The sequence below is a fragment of the Magnolia sinica genome, chromosome 12 (genome assembly GCF_029962835.1).
Source record: "Magnolia sinica isolate HGM2019 chromosome 12, MsV1, whole genome shotgun sequence".
Lineage (NCBI taxonomy): Eukaryota > Viridiplantae > Streptophyta > Magnoliopsida > Magnoliales > Magnoliaceae > Magnolia > Magnolia sinica.
Window position 1 is genome coordinate 80,655,007 of NC_080584.1, and position 16,489 is coordinate 80,671,495.

The 16,489-nt window shown below is 38.5% G+C and overlaps 1 protein-coding gene across 1 annotated transcript; it reads right to left on the bottom strand.

Annotated features, from left to right (window-relative positions):
• Positions 1-13,959: 13,959 nt before the first annotated feature.
• Positions 13,960-15,658, bottom strand: LOC131221866 (transcription factor MYB41-like). The gene is made up of 3 exons (XM_058217164.1): positions 15,383-15,658; positions 15,132-15,261; positions 13,960-14,958 (listed from the first exon to the last, which is right to left on the bottom strand). Exons 1-3 carry the CDS (start codon positions 15,513-15,515, stop codon positions 14,097-14,099), a joined length of 1,125 nt encoding a protein of 374 aa, XP_058073147.1. The 5' UTR covers positions 15,516-15,658; the 3' UTR covers positions 13,960-14,096.
• Positions 15,659-16,489: the final 831 nt, after the last annotated feature.

The following is a 16,489-nucleotide window of genomic DNA, read 5'->3' on the forward strand; positions in this document are numbered from 1 at the left end:
ACACATACGCATATGCAGCTTGAATGACACATGTAAAGGACACATAAATGGATGTTGTAGATAAAACACAAGCATCACAACTATAGAGGATTTCAAAATCTATTATAATTAATCTTGTAGTATCTACTATTAGTATTGGAATATGTGATATTGAGATTAATCTAATCCTTTTTAGTATTATGAAACACCTAGTGAAATTTGCACGGAACCTAATGCAATTCAATTCCACCTAATTCTATCTAATATCACGCACCAAAAAATGGTTTTGACATCCACCATGTTTGAATAAAAGTAGGCATATCATGTGTGGGTTTAGAGTGAAAAATAAAAACTCCTTACATAAAATAAAATAAATTTACCATTTTTACCATTGATCTCACGCATATACACACATACATGGTACTTTTCATTAGCATTAGACCAGGTGCATGCATCCCTTGCTTTAGTGAATTTTGACACATTTCAATCAACAAATTAAGATTACTACAAGTGGCTACATTAGAACTATTGTCCTACTAGGATAGATGACTACAATATCGTTTAAAAATGAAATATTAAATACATGAGATTAAGCATGATTATTGTTAATCCACATTAAGTGCTTTTATAGACATTTTTCTAAAACTAACTTCTCAATTGTAGCCCCTACATAGCTGATTGAGAAAAGAGGAATAACAATAGTAAATATACAGGAAAAGATGTACTATTTTAGTTGGAAGAATTGCTCTAATCTTGGTAGACTGAGTGGAGATACCTCGTTTCAACACTTGAGGTCTTCGTATCGATCCCCAGCGGGGGTGACTAACATGGAGTGTGTGTACTGACATGGGTGTGTACTAACAAGCTAACCCCCCAAAAAAAAAGAAAAACGTTCAAAAATTAAGCGTCCACTGATCCGGATTATTCAGCTAACCTTACTTTTATATTGTAAATTAACGACAGTGGGTTCCATAATTTAGTCCATTAAATTTGGTTAAATATGCCACGTGTACCATTTTTAAGTACATGCGTATCAACCGTCACAAATAGACGGTGTATTAGATCACAGTTCCCCATACATTGCGTTGGACCATCAGCTGTCTATTGATTTAAAAGGTTTGGTCTTGCCCGACGAGTGGCCCATCCTAGGTTTCGACCCACGAGGTGATCTTACAGTGCAACCAGCCTTTCTGACGGCTTGGATGTTCTATATAGTTCATATATTGGCGTGGACAATTAAAATAAAAACTCACGTTGAAAGTTGCCATGCAACGTTATTGTACGTGAATATTTCTCTTCAGGACGTGAACGCTCATATGCACCCGCTGCATAAAATTTCCATTCAGTTCCCTTTCCAAGGAGCACTTGAAACCCACGAGGGAATCGGGACCGTTGATCTTGTGGCCTACCTTGTGGATGTGCTACAAGAGAAATTTTTACGGTGATTATCTTCCCATATCCTGTTGTCAGATATTTTAAAGGTTCATATCCACCACTAATGTAGCTTTTTTATTCATGTCGATTTGCAGATGATTAAGCAGTCCAATACCATTGATTTTTTTCCGACATGGCCCACCAAAACAACAGCTGTCATCACAGACATGCTTGACACGTGCACCGTGAGGACGTTGCTGCTGGTAGTTTCGCCGCGTACTAGCAGTAGTCATTTCATTTATTACGCCATCCCATGCCTTGACGTTTGCATGATGCTCTGCTGACATCGTAGAGCTGACCGGCAACACCAGTAATCGGACGTACGTGCGAAGTCATATAATCTGGACCGTTCATCTGAAAGGCCCACAGAAATATGCCTTAATCTAGATTGGCAACGTGGGATGCCCCTATTGGATTGACTTCACGTGGTCGGTTGAAATCAGAAAATAGTCAAAAAGTTCACGTACGAGATGCCAGGTGTCATTTGGTAGTATGGTCTAATTCTGGGTAGGGGCCATCTCTGTTGGGCCCACCGAATACAGCCTGGATTCAGGACACGTATACCAGGAAGTTTTGCTTCCTCTATTTAAATCCGTATCGGTAGAGCACGTGTACAGTATCCAGACCTCTCATCCGTTTAGTGGTTTTCAGGGATGCACCCATCATAGAGATTGACCGACGAATGTGGAACAAAAGCAGAGCTGGTCCACATTCAGTGGGTGGAAACCCTGAGGGCGTGTTTGGCCGGACCGATCCCATGGGATTAGGAGGGATGGAATAGTTTTAAGGTAATGATGGTTGGCCGGACCGATGCCATGGGTTTGCAATAGCCCGTTGGATATGCAACAACGCGTTTGGACCGTCAAAATGGCTAAGTTTGTATCTCCACTGCTTCTTGTGGTGTGCCCCGCTCATTGTTTTATATATGCCTCAAAACAGGTTCATGGCTGAATGTAGGCTGGTGAAAATGGAGGGAGTGGATATCTCATTGATATCTTGGTGGGCCTCACATAGCGGTGAAAACTTGCATCCCGGGATTGGTGGAATCTGTCTCAGATATGAGCAGTGTTTACGATGGCGCAGTGGATGAAATACATCTTGCCGTCCTAAATAGCAGACGGGATGGGATGGTGCGCAATAACCCTCGTAATCTCATCTAATCTCATCCCTCTTGACTATCCAAACACACCCTAAGAGTGGATGACTAGAATTCCTTAGACAAATGCGATTTTTAAGAAAGGCCCACCAAAGAACGGTCCGGATCTAAGAAAAGTGTCCAGCAATCGTATAGATTTACACTGAGGACACCAACTTCAAAGCAGATTAGGTGAGACCCTGACCTCACCCAACACAGTGCGGCCCTTACCATAGGGCTACTGTGGGGCCCACCTTGATGTATTTATTATGTATCCATGCCGTCCATCCATTTTTTCATATCATTTTAGGTCATTATGCCAAAAATGAAGCAGATCCAATTATCAAGGTGAACCATATCATAAGAAACAGTGATGACTGATGTTTGTTTTCTTTTTCCTTCATCGACTCTTATGTGACACTATCAGCTGATTGGATTGTAAATAAACACTCCCAAACATTAAGGTGCACCTTAAGAAGTTTTTAATAATAGTACGGTCAATCACCACGGTTTCTTATGATCTCACAATCAGATCTGCTTCATTTTTGGGATAATGCCTTAAAATGATACGGAAAAATGGATGAATGAAGTCTATACGTAATATATTCATCGTAGTGGGCCCCATGATAACCTAAGGCCCCACAGTCTTGGGTGAGGCCGGGGTCTCACCTAATCCGCTCTTACCAACTTCTCGTTGAATGCGGATTGCGTGCCCAACACCAAGATCTTTGTGGTGTAAGGACTCATGGGGCCTACCATGATGATGTGTTTTATCCGTACCGACCATCCGTTTGTCAACTCATTTTAGCACATGAGCTCAAAATTAAAATACATATATAAAGCTCAAGTAAACCACAGCACAGAAAATAATAAGGATTGAACGGCTACTATGGAAAGCTTCCTAGGGCTACAAAAGTTTGAAGTCAAGTTAATATTTGTGTATTTCCTTTTGTTAAAGTCTATGTACATCATTCATTGCCGCCCTAAAGTAGTTTTCAACATTGGACGTCATTATTCCCACCTTTTCCTGCGGTGTTGTCTACTTATTTAGATATGCTAATTTTTGGTTCAGGCCTCAAAATATGAGCTGGCAAACGGATGTAACACATACATCATGGTGGCCCTACTATGTATGTGTTTTATCCACACTATCCATCTATTTTTAAAAAAATTATTTTAAGACCTGAGACAAAATCAAAGAGGTAAATCCACACCTTAAGCGGACGACACAACAAGAAACGGGTGATTGAATGCACATCCTTTAGAACTTATTGGGAGCCCAAAATATTTTACGTTGAGCTTATATTTGCATTTTTCCTTCATCCAATTCCATGGAACCTCATGAGCGGGGTAGCTGGCAAACAAAATTAGAATCCAAATCTACTACTTGTCACAAGCAAGGATTTTTAGTTTGTTGCAATGTGATTGGACTGCATCATAAAATGTATTTAATATAACAGCGCTGACAACCTTAGTGATGAGTTAAACTAATCATAATGTAGAAAAATAAGAAATTCATATTTGTGACAAGCAGAGGATTCCAATTCATTAAATTATAGTTAATCTAATTAAAAAGTTTTATTAGTGGTTAATCGACCACCATTGTTTTCTTTCGTGTTTGGTTCTCCTAAGATTTGTATCTGTGACATTCTTGAGCTCCTGCCCTGAAATGATGTAGAAATTTTGATGAACATTGCAGATAAAACACTTATATCATGTTAGGGCCCATAGAGCAATCTGCGTCCTCAATCAAGGACATAGAAGTTTAGGCTTTAATCATTTAAGCTGGCCATAGGGTGAGAACATGCTGCAGCTAGCCGTTGGATCATTTATTTATATTAGGCCATCATCGTCCGATCAGGATGGCCCGATGTGGGTTGGGATGGGAGAATTTCAGGATGGCCCATTATCACATCATCTAGCTTTCAATTAAATAAACCTATGGTTATTTTATTATTATATATAGGAATGGATTTGATGGATGAGTGAAACAGAAGAGAAAGGCTGATACCGATAGTTTGTTAAGAGAAGATGTACCAAATGTAAGTGGCCCACCTCGTATGCGATTGGTTCCAACATCCCTACCTTCTTTGGTTTACCCCACCAATCAACTTGACTTTTTAGATAAAACCCTCTTCTAAGAAATTGTATACAAACAACGTGATATGCTCTATTTGCTTTTTTGATGACTTCCAAATCTTAAGAAAAACATATATGTTCTAGAAAATCAAGCAAACTTCGATGCGGAAAATATGAGATCTGTGATTGGCCTGGGCCTGGCCTGTTGAAATTCACTTAGCTTGTGTAGGCGGCGCCCCTACCTATCTGATGGTCAACCGATTTTGAATTCTCCATATTCTTTTCTCTTTTTTTTTCCTGCCATAAATTACCTAATCACACAATGGGTCTTTGATTACCAACTTTACCTTCGTATTTTAAATAGAATGACAATGATTGAAAATTTTCCTTTCCTTCTTTTCAGTTCATGTATATATAATGATAATAACAATCATCAACTCCGCTTAAGTTCTTTACAGCGGCGGAACGCATAACATGGATTGTTTCAATTATTGGTGTGCTAAGCATGTATTAGTTTAAGGGGAAATTAACTATGCAATTACATCTTGAAAACAGTGTTCAAAATCACGAAGTCAAGAGAAATTGGGTGCCGTTAAAGTCTATGGGTCCTATAGTAATGTATGTGCGCGATCCACGCTTTTTATTTGTTTTACCATCTTATTTTAGAGTAGGAGTCAAAAAATAAAATATAATGTAAGCTCAAGTAAACCACAAAATAAGAAATAATAGGTTAGTGAGTTCCAGTATTCAAAATCGAAGCCTTCCTAGGGCTTATAGGGAAGTGCATCTATTATTCAACCTATTCATAAGATTAGATTGGCATGTAAGACAGGTATACACAAATATCAACTTGATTAAAAACTTCTATAGTTCCAGGAAGTTTTGGACATTAGGTGTTTGATTCTCACAATTTTTATGGCGTGGTACACTTGAACTTTAGATCTGTATCATTTTTGAACTCGTGCCCTACAATGAACGGGTGAAATGGATGGATGATATCAATAAGATACATGTACTACAAAAAAAACCCCACAATGTTTACATGTGAAATTTGTGTGATCGTATTTTTTAAGATGGGAAGTTTTGTCAATGAGCTCTCATTGCTTTGCTTCTGGGTTTGAATCCTTACCTTAGTGGTAGACTATGAGGAGTTTCAACACAAGGTCTTCGGTTCAATACCCATAGGGTGGTGAAATCCCACTGCAGCGGGCGTGGGTGTTCGTCAGGCCTGCTTGGGAGTGTTGATTTGGAATTATCTGCATTTGAAATCCTCCTAGTGTGTTTGGCACCTGCATGCATGGTATATTTATGGTGCTGATCATTATTAGTGGGCCATGTGCTGCAAGGGATTTGAAACCCCCTCAAATCAGCTCAAATTCATGTCTATTTTTTCAGTGAAATCTTAAAAATTCAAAATGGATCCCTATAATGTTTAATATTTTTTTAAAAAAAATTTCTTTTTCAAGATTTTCCACGTTCCAAGCAACCCCCTAAAACACACAGGCGGTGTTCATAGGGATTGGCACGGCAGGTCAGGCCTATTTAAATTCTGTTATTTGCTCGGTCGAGGGCCATGCATATCCATAGTTGGGCCTACCTCTTCAACGGTTCAGATCACACGTACATGCCCTTCAGTCACAGGAGCTTACCCATGCCGAACACCCCTTCTGCCCATCCTGTGATGATCCAATGATCCAGACCGTTCATGTAGAAGCTTCCACTCTCTAATGGGCCACATGCCAGCATTCCTACTGACGGGAGATCCTCACGCCCGAAAGAAGGCGAGCTAGAGAGCTTTGATGAGTTAGATCTTCCCCATGTGACCCATCTACGGCAGGCCCACCAGTAATAGGCATTCAGGATAACACGTGACGGGGCACGTGAGACACCAAATCCGTACAGAAAGTCATCTCCAAGGATGAGATCTTTACCGATCGAGCCGGTAAACCACACCTGGGCCTTTGTGGCTGTGAGTTCCACGTGGCGCACCGTGCTAACGTAAGCAGGGTTTGACCGACTCCACATTTATGGTGGATAAAGTGACAAACAAGCACAGGCGCCTCGCCCAATTTTCAAAAAGCGAGTGGGCCCCACCGCCCACCGCTCTTGTCACGACACGTGTTCCTCCAAGGCAAAGTTCTGCATTATTAGCACGGACGCGGATTGCGTCCTACGTCCGGGCGGGCAGGGCTCTGTGGGGCCCACCGTGATGTAATGTTTTATCTAAGCCGTTCCTAGCTTTTGTCAGATCATTTAAAGGCATGAGACAAAAAATGAATCATATTAACAGCTCCACTGGACCACATCAAAGGAAGCTGCAGTGATAATGACACCTACCGTTGAAACATTTATAAGGGCCATCATGGTATTTTTTTACCATCCAAGTTATTCATAAGGTCATTCAGATCTGGATGAAATGAAAAAACAAATATCAACTTGATCGAAAACTTCTCTAGCTCCCAAGAAGTTTTTAATGGTATAAGTTCAATCCCTAGTTTGTGGTCAATTTAAGTTACTTGCCTCATTGCGTGGATCATAGCTTAAAATGATCTGATAAAAACAATGAATGATGTGGATAAAATATTTACATTACGGTGGGCCCCACAGAACTGTCCAGAATGATTACCGTCCGGGCGGGGGTAGGACGCAATCCGCGTCTATTAGCACGTGACATGATAGCCGTTAAACATGTGCCTGAACACTGTCCAGTTCGGTGTGGGAACGGATTGGCTACTCCCCCTGACACCAGCCCCATGGCCGATGTTCAGTGGTCTATGGGACTCACCATGAAGTATGTGTTTCATCCATTCCGTTCATCCATTTTTAAAGATCATTTTAGGTCTTAATCCTAAAAATAAGAGGGATATAAATCTTAGGTGGACCACACTTCAGGAAAACAATAGTGATTGGATATCCATCATTTAAATCCTCCTAAGGCCCACTGTACTGTTTATCTGACATCCAATCTATTGATTAGGTCATAAAGAACCAGATGAAGGGAAAAAACAAAGATCAACTTTATCCAATACTTTTGTACCCCCAAAAAGTTTTTAATGGTCGACGTTCATTAAACACTGTTTCCTGTAATGTGGCCCATTTGAGATTGGGATATACCTCATTTTTGGTCTAATAGCATAAAATGATCTATAAAAATAGATGGACGGCATGGATGAAAGACATACATCATGGTGAAGGCCACAGACCACCGAACATCAGCCATTGGCTGGTGTCAGGGGGAGTAGCCAATCCGTTTTCGTTCGATGTGTCGGAATCCCAAATACTCATTCAAGCTATGAAGTGGGTAATCCTAACTGTTAATCTTATGAGCCTTATGGTCAATATACCACACACCAATGTGGGCATCAGTATCCATAAAACTGATAGTCTCTGGTACAAAAAAGAGCCAGTTAGCTAATCAGGTGGGTCACGTGATTGACTCAATCGCAACCGACAATCAGATCAGCCTGATTAGAGAACGGTGATCTTCGTGGTGGGGCCCATAGCTTTTATGGTGCTGATTTTCTGAAGAAGTGGCATGTTGGCGGAAAGATGGTACGGTGCCACAAGATGTAAAGATCTAAAAGGTTAGAACTTTTCGGCTATCTCCAATCCACATTATGGCCAATCATATCAACGGTCTAAATAACTGAAACGGGAAGCGGATTGGCTGGTGTACCACACACCAGCTATATAGCTGGCGTATTGGCGTCAGCAACTTCTGTGGGTCCCTTCATGAGGTATGTGTTATATCCAAACCGTACATCTATTTGGCAGGCTCTTGAGAGAAAAAGTAAGACGGATCTAACGATCAAGTGGACCACACTGGACCACACTGAAAAAAGCAGTGAGGGATTGAATGTCTGCCATTGAAACTCTCTTGGGTTTCAGGTAAGTTTTGGATCGATATGGAATTTGTTTTACCTCTTCATCCAGGTCTTTATGACCTTATGAACATATTGGATGGAAAATAAACATTTTGGTGGGCCCTACGAAATTTTTAACGGTGAAAATCATTATTTTCGCTGCTTTTTGTGGTGTGGTTCAGAACATTTGTGGGATGATGTGATCAAAACTGTATTTCATATTCTCAACAGGGTCCCTAAAAAGGATATAAGTAACACTCATTTTGAGTTATGGGAATAGGAGAAAACTAAATCTCTGGTATTTACATGTTTGGGGATGTCTTGTTGAGGTCAAAGTATATGACCCGCATGGAAAAAAACTTGATCCTAAAACTATAAGTTGTTTCTTTATAGGATTCTTCAGACTAAAAATGTCAAATTCATTGAGGATACTGAAAATAGTAGGATCACAAACATTAGGAATTTTATATTCAAGGAAAAAAGGACTGTAACTCCTGTCGCGGTCATTCTGGACTATATTGGTATGAATCATGTGGTTAAGCCTATAGTCACTGTAGATCATCACAATGAACCTCCTATACAACCCATTAAAGAAGAAAATCAAAATAACATTTAAGAGGGTGAGCCGTTATGAAGATCTAAAAGAGAGAGGAAGCCTACAATTCGAGATGATTATATTGTATATCTACAGAAGCACGAATTTGACATAGTGGTGGAAAATGATCATGAATCTTTTACACAAGTTAAACAAAATTATAACCCTTCTCATTGGATTGATGTCATGAATGATGAGTTGCCTCAAGGAATAAAACCAATTGGTTGTAAATGAGTATTTATAGTTGAGATATTGTTGAGTTACCTCAAGGAATAAAATCGATTAGTTGTAAATGAGTATTTATAGTTGAGATCTTGTTGAGTTACCTCAAGGAATAAAACCGATTAGTTGTAAATGGGTATTTAAAAACTAAACAGAACTATAGAGGTAATATTAAAATATATAAAATTAAACTTGTTGTCAAGGGTTTTAACCAACGTGAAGGAATTAATTTTAAGGAGACTTTCTCACTAGTATCTAAGGAAGATTCATTCAGCATCATAACAGCTCTTGTGCCTCATATGAATTTAGAGATACATTATATATATATAAAGACTGTGTTTCTTAATGAAGATCTAAACAAAAATGTATATATATTGCAATTCAAGGTTTTATAGTTGATAGTTTAAAATATATGGCTTGTAAACTCAAGAAATTCATCTATGAGTTGAAATAGGCGTCACGACAGTGATATCTGAAATTTCATGAAATGATTTCCTCATATGTTTTGTAGAAACATTGCATATGAATGTATCTACGTTAAAATCAGTGTGAGTAAGTTTGTCATATTATTTTTGTATGTTGATGACATTAAGTTTATTATATTATTTTTGTATGTTGGTGATATTTTATTAACTAGTAGTGACACAAGAACATTGAGTAATACCAAAAAAATTCATATTTCAAAGGTTTGAGATGAAGGATCTTAGTAACGCCTCTTAAGTGATCGACATTGAGATAAACTATGACAAATCACGCGGACTGTTTAGCCTGTCACAAAGGGTTTATATTGATAGGGTACTTGAAAGGTATGTCATTCAAAATTGTGTTCCTAAACAATCACCCATTGTAAAGGGTAATTAATTCGGCAACTTTTGGTGTCTTAAGAATGACTTAGAAAAAAATTCGGATGAAGGATTTTCTGTACACGTCAGTAGTAGGGAGCATAATGTATGCTTAAGTCGGCACATGATCGAATATTGTCTTTGTAATTGGAATGTTGGGTAGCTATTTATCTAATTCAGGAATGCACTATTGGATAGCTGCAAAGAAAATGTTGCGTTACCTATAAAAAAATAAAAGACTTTGGACTCACATACAGAAGGTCAGATCATTTAGAATTGGTTGGATACTCAGACACAGATTATGCTGGTTACATTGATATAAAGAAGTCCAGTTCAGGCTACATCTTCATGATGGTTGATGAGGTTGTGTTTTGAAAAAGCGTGAAACAATCGACCACAACCTCATCATCTATAGAAACTAAGTTCATTGCTTGTCATGAAGCATCTAATTAGGCATTGTGGTTACAACGTTTATTCTCAGGTTAGTATTGGAACATATCCTGAAACCATTGAGAATCTTTAACTCGGCTATGATTTTCTTCTCTAGCAGCAACAAGCATTTATCATGGTCGGAGTATATCGAAATCAAGTATTTTGTTGTAAAGGAAAAAGTTCAAAATTGTCTAATGTTTGTGGAGTTCATTGGCACTAAAAAGATGATTACGGATCTGCTCACTAAAGAGCTCCCTATCACGCAATTTTAGAAGCACGTGACATCCATAAGAGTCATTGATCCCACAGATGTATTCAGTTAGTGGAAGTTGAGCGTGTTTTATTGTCATAGACATTGAAGCAATATCATTAATAAAGTATTAATAATTCTGAAATAAAGTTAATTTCTGTTTCTCTCTAAATATACATAGTTTGTTCTGAGTAAGCAAAACTAAAGACGTGTCTTGCTGGAGACATTTAAAAGCTTATGGACCTCTTAAGAATAGGCACATATCATAACACTACGTGTGTAATCCTTATACCACACTTCTTAATTCCTTATTTATGTCATTAAGACTGGTAGTATTTATAATCACGCTTAGTCTTGCTTCACCAAGATTAAATGTTGTAATGGCTACCATAATTTTATACTAGTAGTCTTGATGAACCATATTGTAATAGCGTTACCTATATTATTCAACAATTGCATTGGTTAACCATTTGGATGTTTCTTCAAAATTAAAATATGCTTTTAAAATATTTTTTAAAGATTAATTATTGACATTGATCAATGTGGCCTAAGTGAGAGAATGTAAAAATTCTATAAGGTGGGACTTGTTGATCAATGGTCTAAATTGCCCTAAGGGTTGGATAGTATGATTGGGAGTACCAGTGGACCACTCAGTTGTGATTCATCTAAAATTGTGTAAGGTGTGGTGCGCTACAACTATGTCAAACACATAGTGTTCTAGTTGAACTAGAATTACCGAATTCATGTGGAGCTTAAGGGGGAGGAGTTTCGATGGGTTTCAAACTCCTTAACCCTCTAAACTATATAAACAGGACTGGGTCCCCAAGTCTACATACAACTAAAGCTTCTATTCTCATCTCGATACTTCTCTAAAGGGTGCAAGATACAAAAGACTATGACATCAAGCTTATAGCGATGACGTCCCAATTAAGTACGTTTTTATTCAGTTCATTGATCTTCATACTCGATGCACAACATAGTCCTTTGCAATTCCACATTATAATTCACATTAGTTGCTTCTTGTAGGTGGAGCTCACTAAACTTTAGTCCTCCCACTTGGAATTATTGCTTATAATTTAATCAAATAAGGCCACATGTGTGATCGAAGGCTTGTATTTAGATTTTGTGTATGAGTTTGACGCATGGGTGTACTAGAGTCTATTCGACTCAATGTTTGATTGAATGTTAGCATCTCATATTAAGTCAAATTAACTAGAGACTGGACATAGGATCTAGCTATCCTCTCAACTGTCGATTGTGATTAACAATTAGGCAATTGTGATTAACCCTCAAACTTTTGAAAAGGTAGGGGGAGAAATGGGTGTAAACAGTAACTAGCCAGACATGATAGGATGTACAATGAGTGGTTGGTCTATACACTGTGCATCCAATGATTACAGCTTTCTTCTTCTTCATCCTCTTCTTCTTCAACTTTTTCTTTTCAATTTAAACTTTTGTAGGGTGTTGATTGGAAGATACAGAACTTAAAAGGTATATACACTAAAGCTTTTGTATAATGTAATAAATATACCTCTTTTAATATCTACACTCTTTTATGTTATTACCCAAAAAGAAATTTATTTATTTATTTTTTTAAAAAAGAGTCATTTATTGAACAATTACACTTTATGTGAGTGACAGCAACACAAGAAGGCAAAGTAATCACAATCGCACAAACAAACCCAACAAGAAGGCAATCTGAATTTTATGAAAAAAATCCTTACGGGAAAAAACCACGGCACAAAGCGACACGTAATATACTATGAAGGAAAAATTATAAGAGATGGATGATCTTACCAATTCGAACAATCCCCCAAATCTCCTTTAAATCCCTAATTATGCCCTTAAATCCTTCAGAACAACTTAAAAAGCCTTAATCTTCATAATCCCGATTACGCCCAGTATATATATTACCCAATTAGAATAGGAAACAAATTGCGCACTTACACAATTATGCACACGTCTTCGATAGATCCTTTGATTGCATTGACAGCCATTGAGGAACAGTCGATGACATCAAAGATCATTTGATGCTATTGATTAGGAACCTCTAAAATTGTCCAATAATCAACTAGAATTTTTCTAGATTTCCTCTATGGGATGGAGCATTTGTTGATGGCATCAACATCTACTCAATGGGATTGAGTGGTGTATCAATGACATCGATAGACTATGTTACTAACATATTTAAAACATTATACAACAATCAGATGGCTTAACCATCCTATTTCCCCATAGAATTTTATTGTTGATCAATTTCTATTAAACCCTCCAGTATATGATCTCCAATCGAGCCGGTTAGTAAGTTTTTCACTACATACATGCTATCACTTCCATCTTGTAGGTGGGGCCCACTAATTTTTAGTCCCTGTCCCACTTGGAACCGGCCTCAAATGATAGGATGTACACTGAGAGTGTTTGTCCATCCAATGATTACAGCTTTCTTCTTCTTCTTCTTCTTTCTTTTTTCCATTCTTTTTCAGCTTTTTTCTGTTTCAATCTAAACTTTTGTAAGGTGTAGATCGGAAGATACCGTATTTGAAAGGTATATACACTGAAGTTTCTGTATAATGCAATAAATACACCTCTTCTAGTATCAGCGCTCTTTTATGTTATTACCCAAAAAGAAAATTAAAAAGAAATACAAAGAAAAAGAGCCATTTATTGAACAGTTACACTTCCTGTGAGTGACAGCAACACAAGGTTTTTTTTTTTTCTTTTCTTTTCTTTTCTTTGTTCTCCTTTTTTTGTGGGAGAAGTCTCTCTTTATACTCAAAGACACATGCCAATGTTGCACACGTGTGTGAGATCAATCCTTCCATCGGGTGGTTCCCATCGTGTATTTGCTCCATGCCACAAATCAAGCTAGTCCACTCATCAGACAGGCCATGATGGAAGAAACTAAAGCAAGGCTTACAAAAGTATGTGAAAACAATTTTTTGACCATCTCCCGAGCAGCGAACAAGCTCGATTTTTTGTCAAGAGCATGGTGGGATCCATCCGATCGACGGCTCGGATCTTCCTTGTACACAAGTGCTCATTCAAAGATTTCATTTGATAATGTATTGCATACATAAAATAAATAAAATAACAAAAAATTGCTAAGTATCCCATGAAAACATTTAAAGTGGCTAGATACAGCAACACAAAGAAAACTTCCCACAAAATTCATGTTTGATGATACAGTATCATTACAAGCAAGAACAATCAAAAGATTGGAAATCCAAGCCGTCGAATCTCCAATCTACGCACCCCATTTCTTCATTTACATGAATTCAGACACATCCAAGAGCTCAGGGATGTCGAACTTCAACATGTTGCTACAATAGCTATCCCTTTCATCTTCTGTCCCGCTGTTGATGTAAGTCGACGATGAATTCAAGGGAGTTGGGCTTGTACTGTTGTTGACATTAGTCGATGTGGAATTCAATGGAGTTGGGCTCGATGCGGGTGTCGATAAAACAGATTCAAAATTGAAATTTTGAGTAGTGTTTGGCTGACAATTCGAGTTTTCGAACAGTGCGTCGATGATAGATTGGTGTGAATTGTAAGAACTGTAATTCGGCGTTGGCATGAAATTCTGTTCAAGATTTGAAGCCGCTCCATTGTCTTGTAATAGATTCGGCTGCGTATTTTCAAAGTTCAAGTAAGTGGGATTTGATGTGAATTGCTCCACATTGTTTTGAATGACTTGGGTTCCATTTAAAAACTGGGTGTTTGAAGTGGTGCAAGTTGGAATTTCTTGAATTGGGTTTTGAAGTTGGCTGTTTTGAAAAGATGAGAATTGGTTTTGGACTTGAATTTGGGGATTGGAGAACTGATTTTCTTGAAGATTTTGTGTGAGGAGATTTGGGTTTTCGCATTGCACCGAAAGGAGATTAGTAGCCAGCCTTAGGAGCTCCGAATTCACAAACGGCTCAATTCCAAGCAATCTAGAGACATGGAGCTGAGCCGGGTTGTAGAGCGATGATCCGAGGATCGAAGAGAGATCAAGAAGATCTAGTCGTGGGCTATGAGTGACCGGATCGATTCCCATCCGCAGAAGCCTCTTCCTGATATGTGTATTCCAATAATTCTTAATTTCATTATCAGTTCGTCCTGGTAAGCGGGCCGCGATCGCAGACCACCTGAAATAGCAAAACATCAAAATTTTACTAAAATTCAATCAAACCAAACAAATCAAAACCATTAAAATCCAATGACAATAATCTTACTTGTTCCCAAAAACATCAAAATTTTACTAAAATTCAGTCAAACCAAACAAATCAAAACCATTAAAATCAAAAGAAAATAATCTTACTTGTTCCCCAAAATACTATGTAATTGGATAATCGTCTCTTCCTCTTCAAACGAGAACCGGCCCCGCTTAATATCAGGCCTCAGATAGTTCGTCCACCGGAGCCGGCAACTCTTACCGCACCTCGATAGCCCTACACAATCCAAGCAACCAAATTCAATGACAGAATCATATATGAGAAAACAAACCAAATTACACCAAACAAGATCGAACACGCAAGATCGATAATCAGAGAAGAAAAAAAGCCCACATACCAGCATTTTTAGGCAATGTCCTCCAGTTACCACACCCATGTTTTTGAATGTAGTCCAAGAGCTTCTGATCTTCTTCAGGTGTCCATGGACCCTTTTTCAGGCCATTTTTATCACAGCAAGGAGCTCTTCCCATATTGCCAAAACCCTTTGAAAATCTTGGGTTGATAGAGATAAGATTGATAGAAAAAGTTCAAAAGAAAAATGGGAGGTTTATGAGGAGATGAAGAAAAAAGCTTCCCTATTGTATCAAAAGTCCTTGTGTGAATTGTTTTGTATGGGAGGAGTACGTACGTATATATAAAGGACAGAGAAAGGCTGTCTTGAGAAAGAGTTGAAGTCAAACGGATTCGGTGCCGTCCATTTTTTAAGTCACACAAGCGACGTGTCTCTCTTTAAGGAAATCTCTTGGGTGAAAAGCGTATACTACGATGTGGGGTCCATAACAGTTTCCTATGTTGTGGTGAACTTCGGACCATACACGTAGTTGGTGTGGACAGTGATCCAGGCTGTCTAAATAGCGCGTACTGCTCTAGATGGCGTATGGATGTAAAATACGTGTCCATGGATGATCCTGTCTTTTGAATTTGTAGCTGAAAATTGGACGGTTGAGGATTAAATATTCATCAGCTGGATGGGGAACATGCTGATCAGAATTAAAAAGAAATGGGCCTTGTTTTCATGATGGGAAACCAGATTGATATGATGATCCTAACCAATTCATCTATTGAACGGTTAAGATGGAAAATACTGGCGATCTCGACGAAACAGGTGAAATTGTGCGGTTGGGATCATCTGGTATGTTTTGGTATCAATGGGGCATACAATCTGACGGTCTGGATTTGCATGCATGTGTGCCATATTTACTGAATTAGTTAAAAATAAATTGTGAGATGTAATAAACGCATACGGTACGCTGCAAATGACTTTCTCCGACTTTCTCGTTTCACATTAGGTTGTTGCCACGTGGCAACAACCGACGGTAGATCTCACGGCTTTCTTGAATGGCTCTGGACACGGCTCGGCTTGTGGAGTCGGTTCTGTTTCATGCGTCCCTTTCAGGGATTGACGAACAGTGCTTGCTGTATACTGTAAGGAAGATCGCTGGCA

Coding starts and splice junctions, on each gene's coding strand:
- LOC131221866 (XM_058217164.1), bottom strand. CDS start 15,515: ATGGGAAGAGCTCCTTGCTGTGATAAAAATGGCCTGAAAAAGGGTCCA. Junction 15,262..15,382: donor GACATTGCCTAAAAATGCTG/GTATGTGGGCTT, acceptor TGGATTGTGTAG/GGCTATCGAGGTGCGGTAAG. Junction 14,959..15,131: donor CATAGTATTTTGGGGAACAA/GTAAGATTATTT, acceptor TTGCTATTTCAG/GTGGTCTGCGATCGCGGCCC.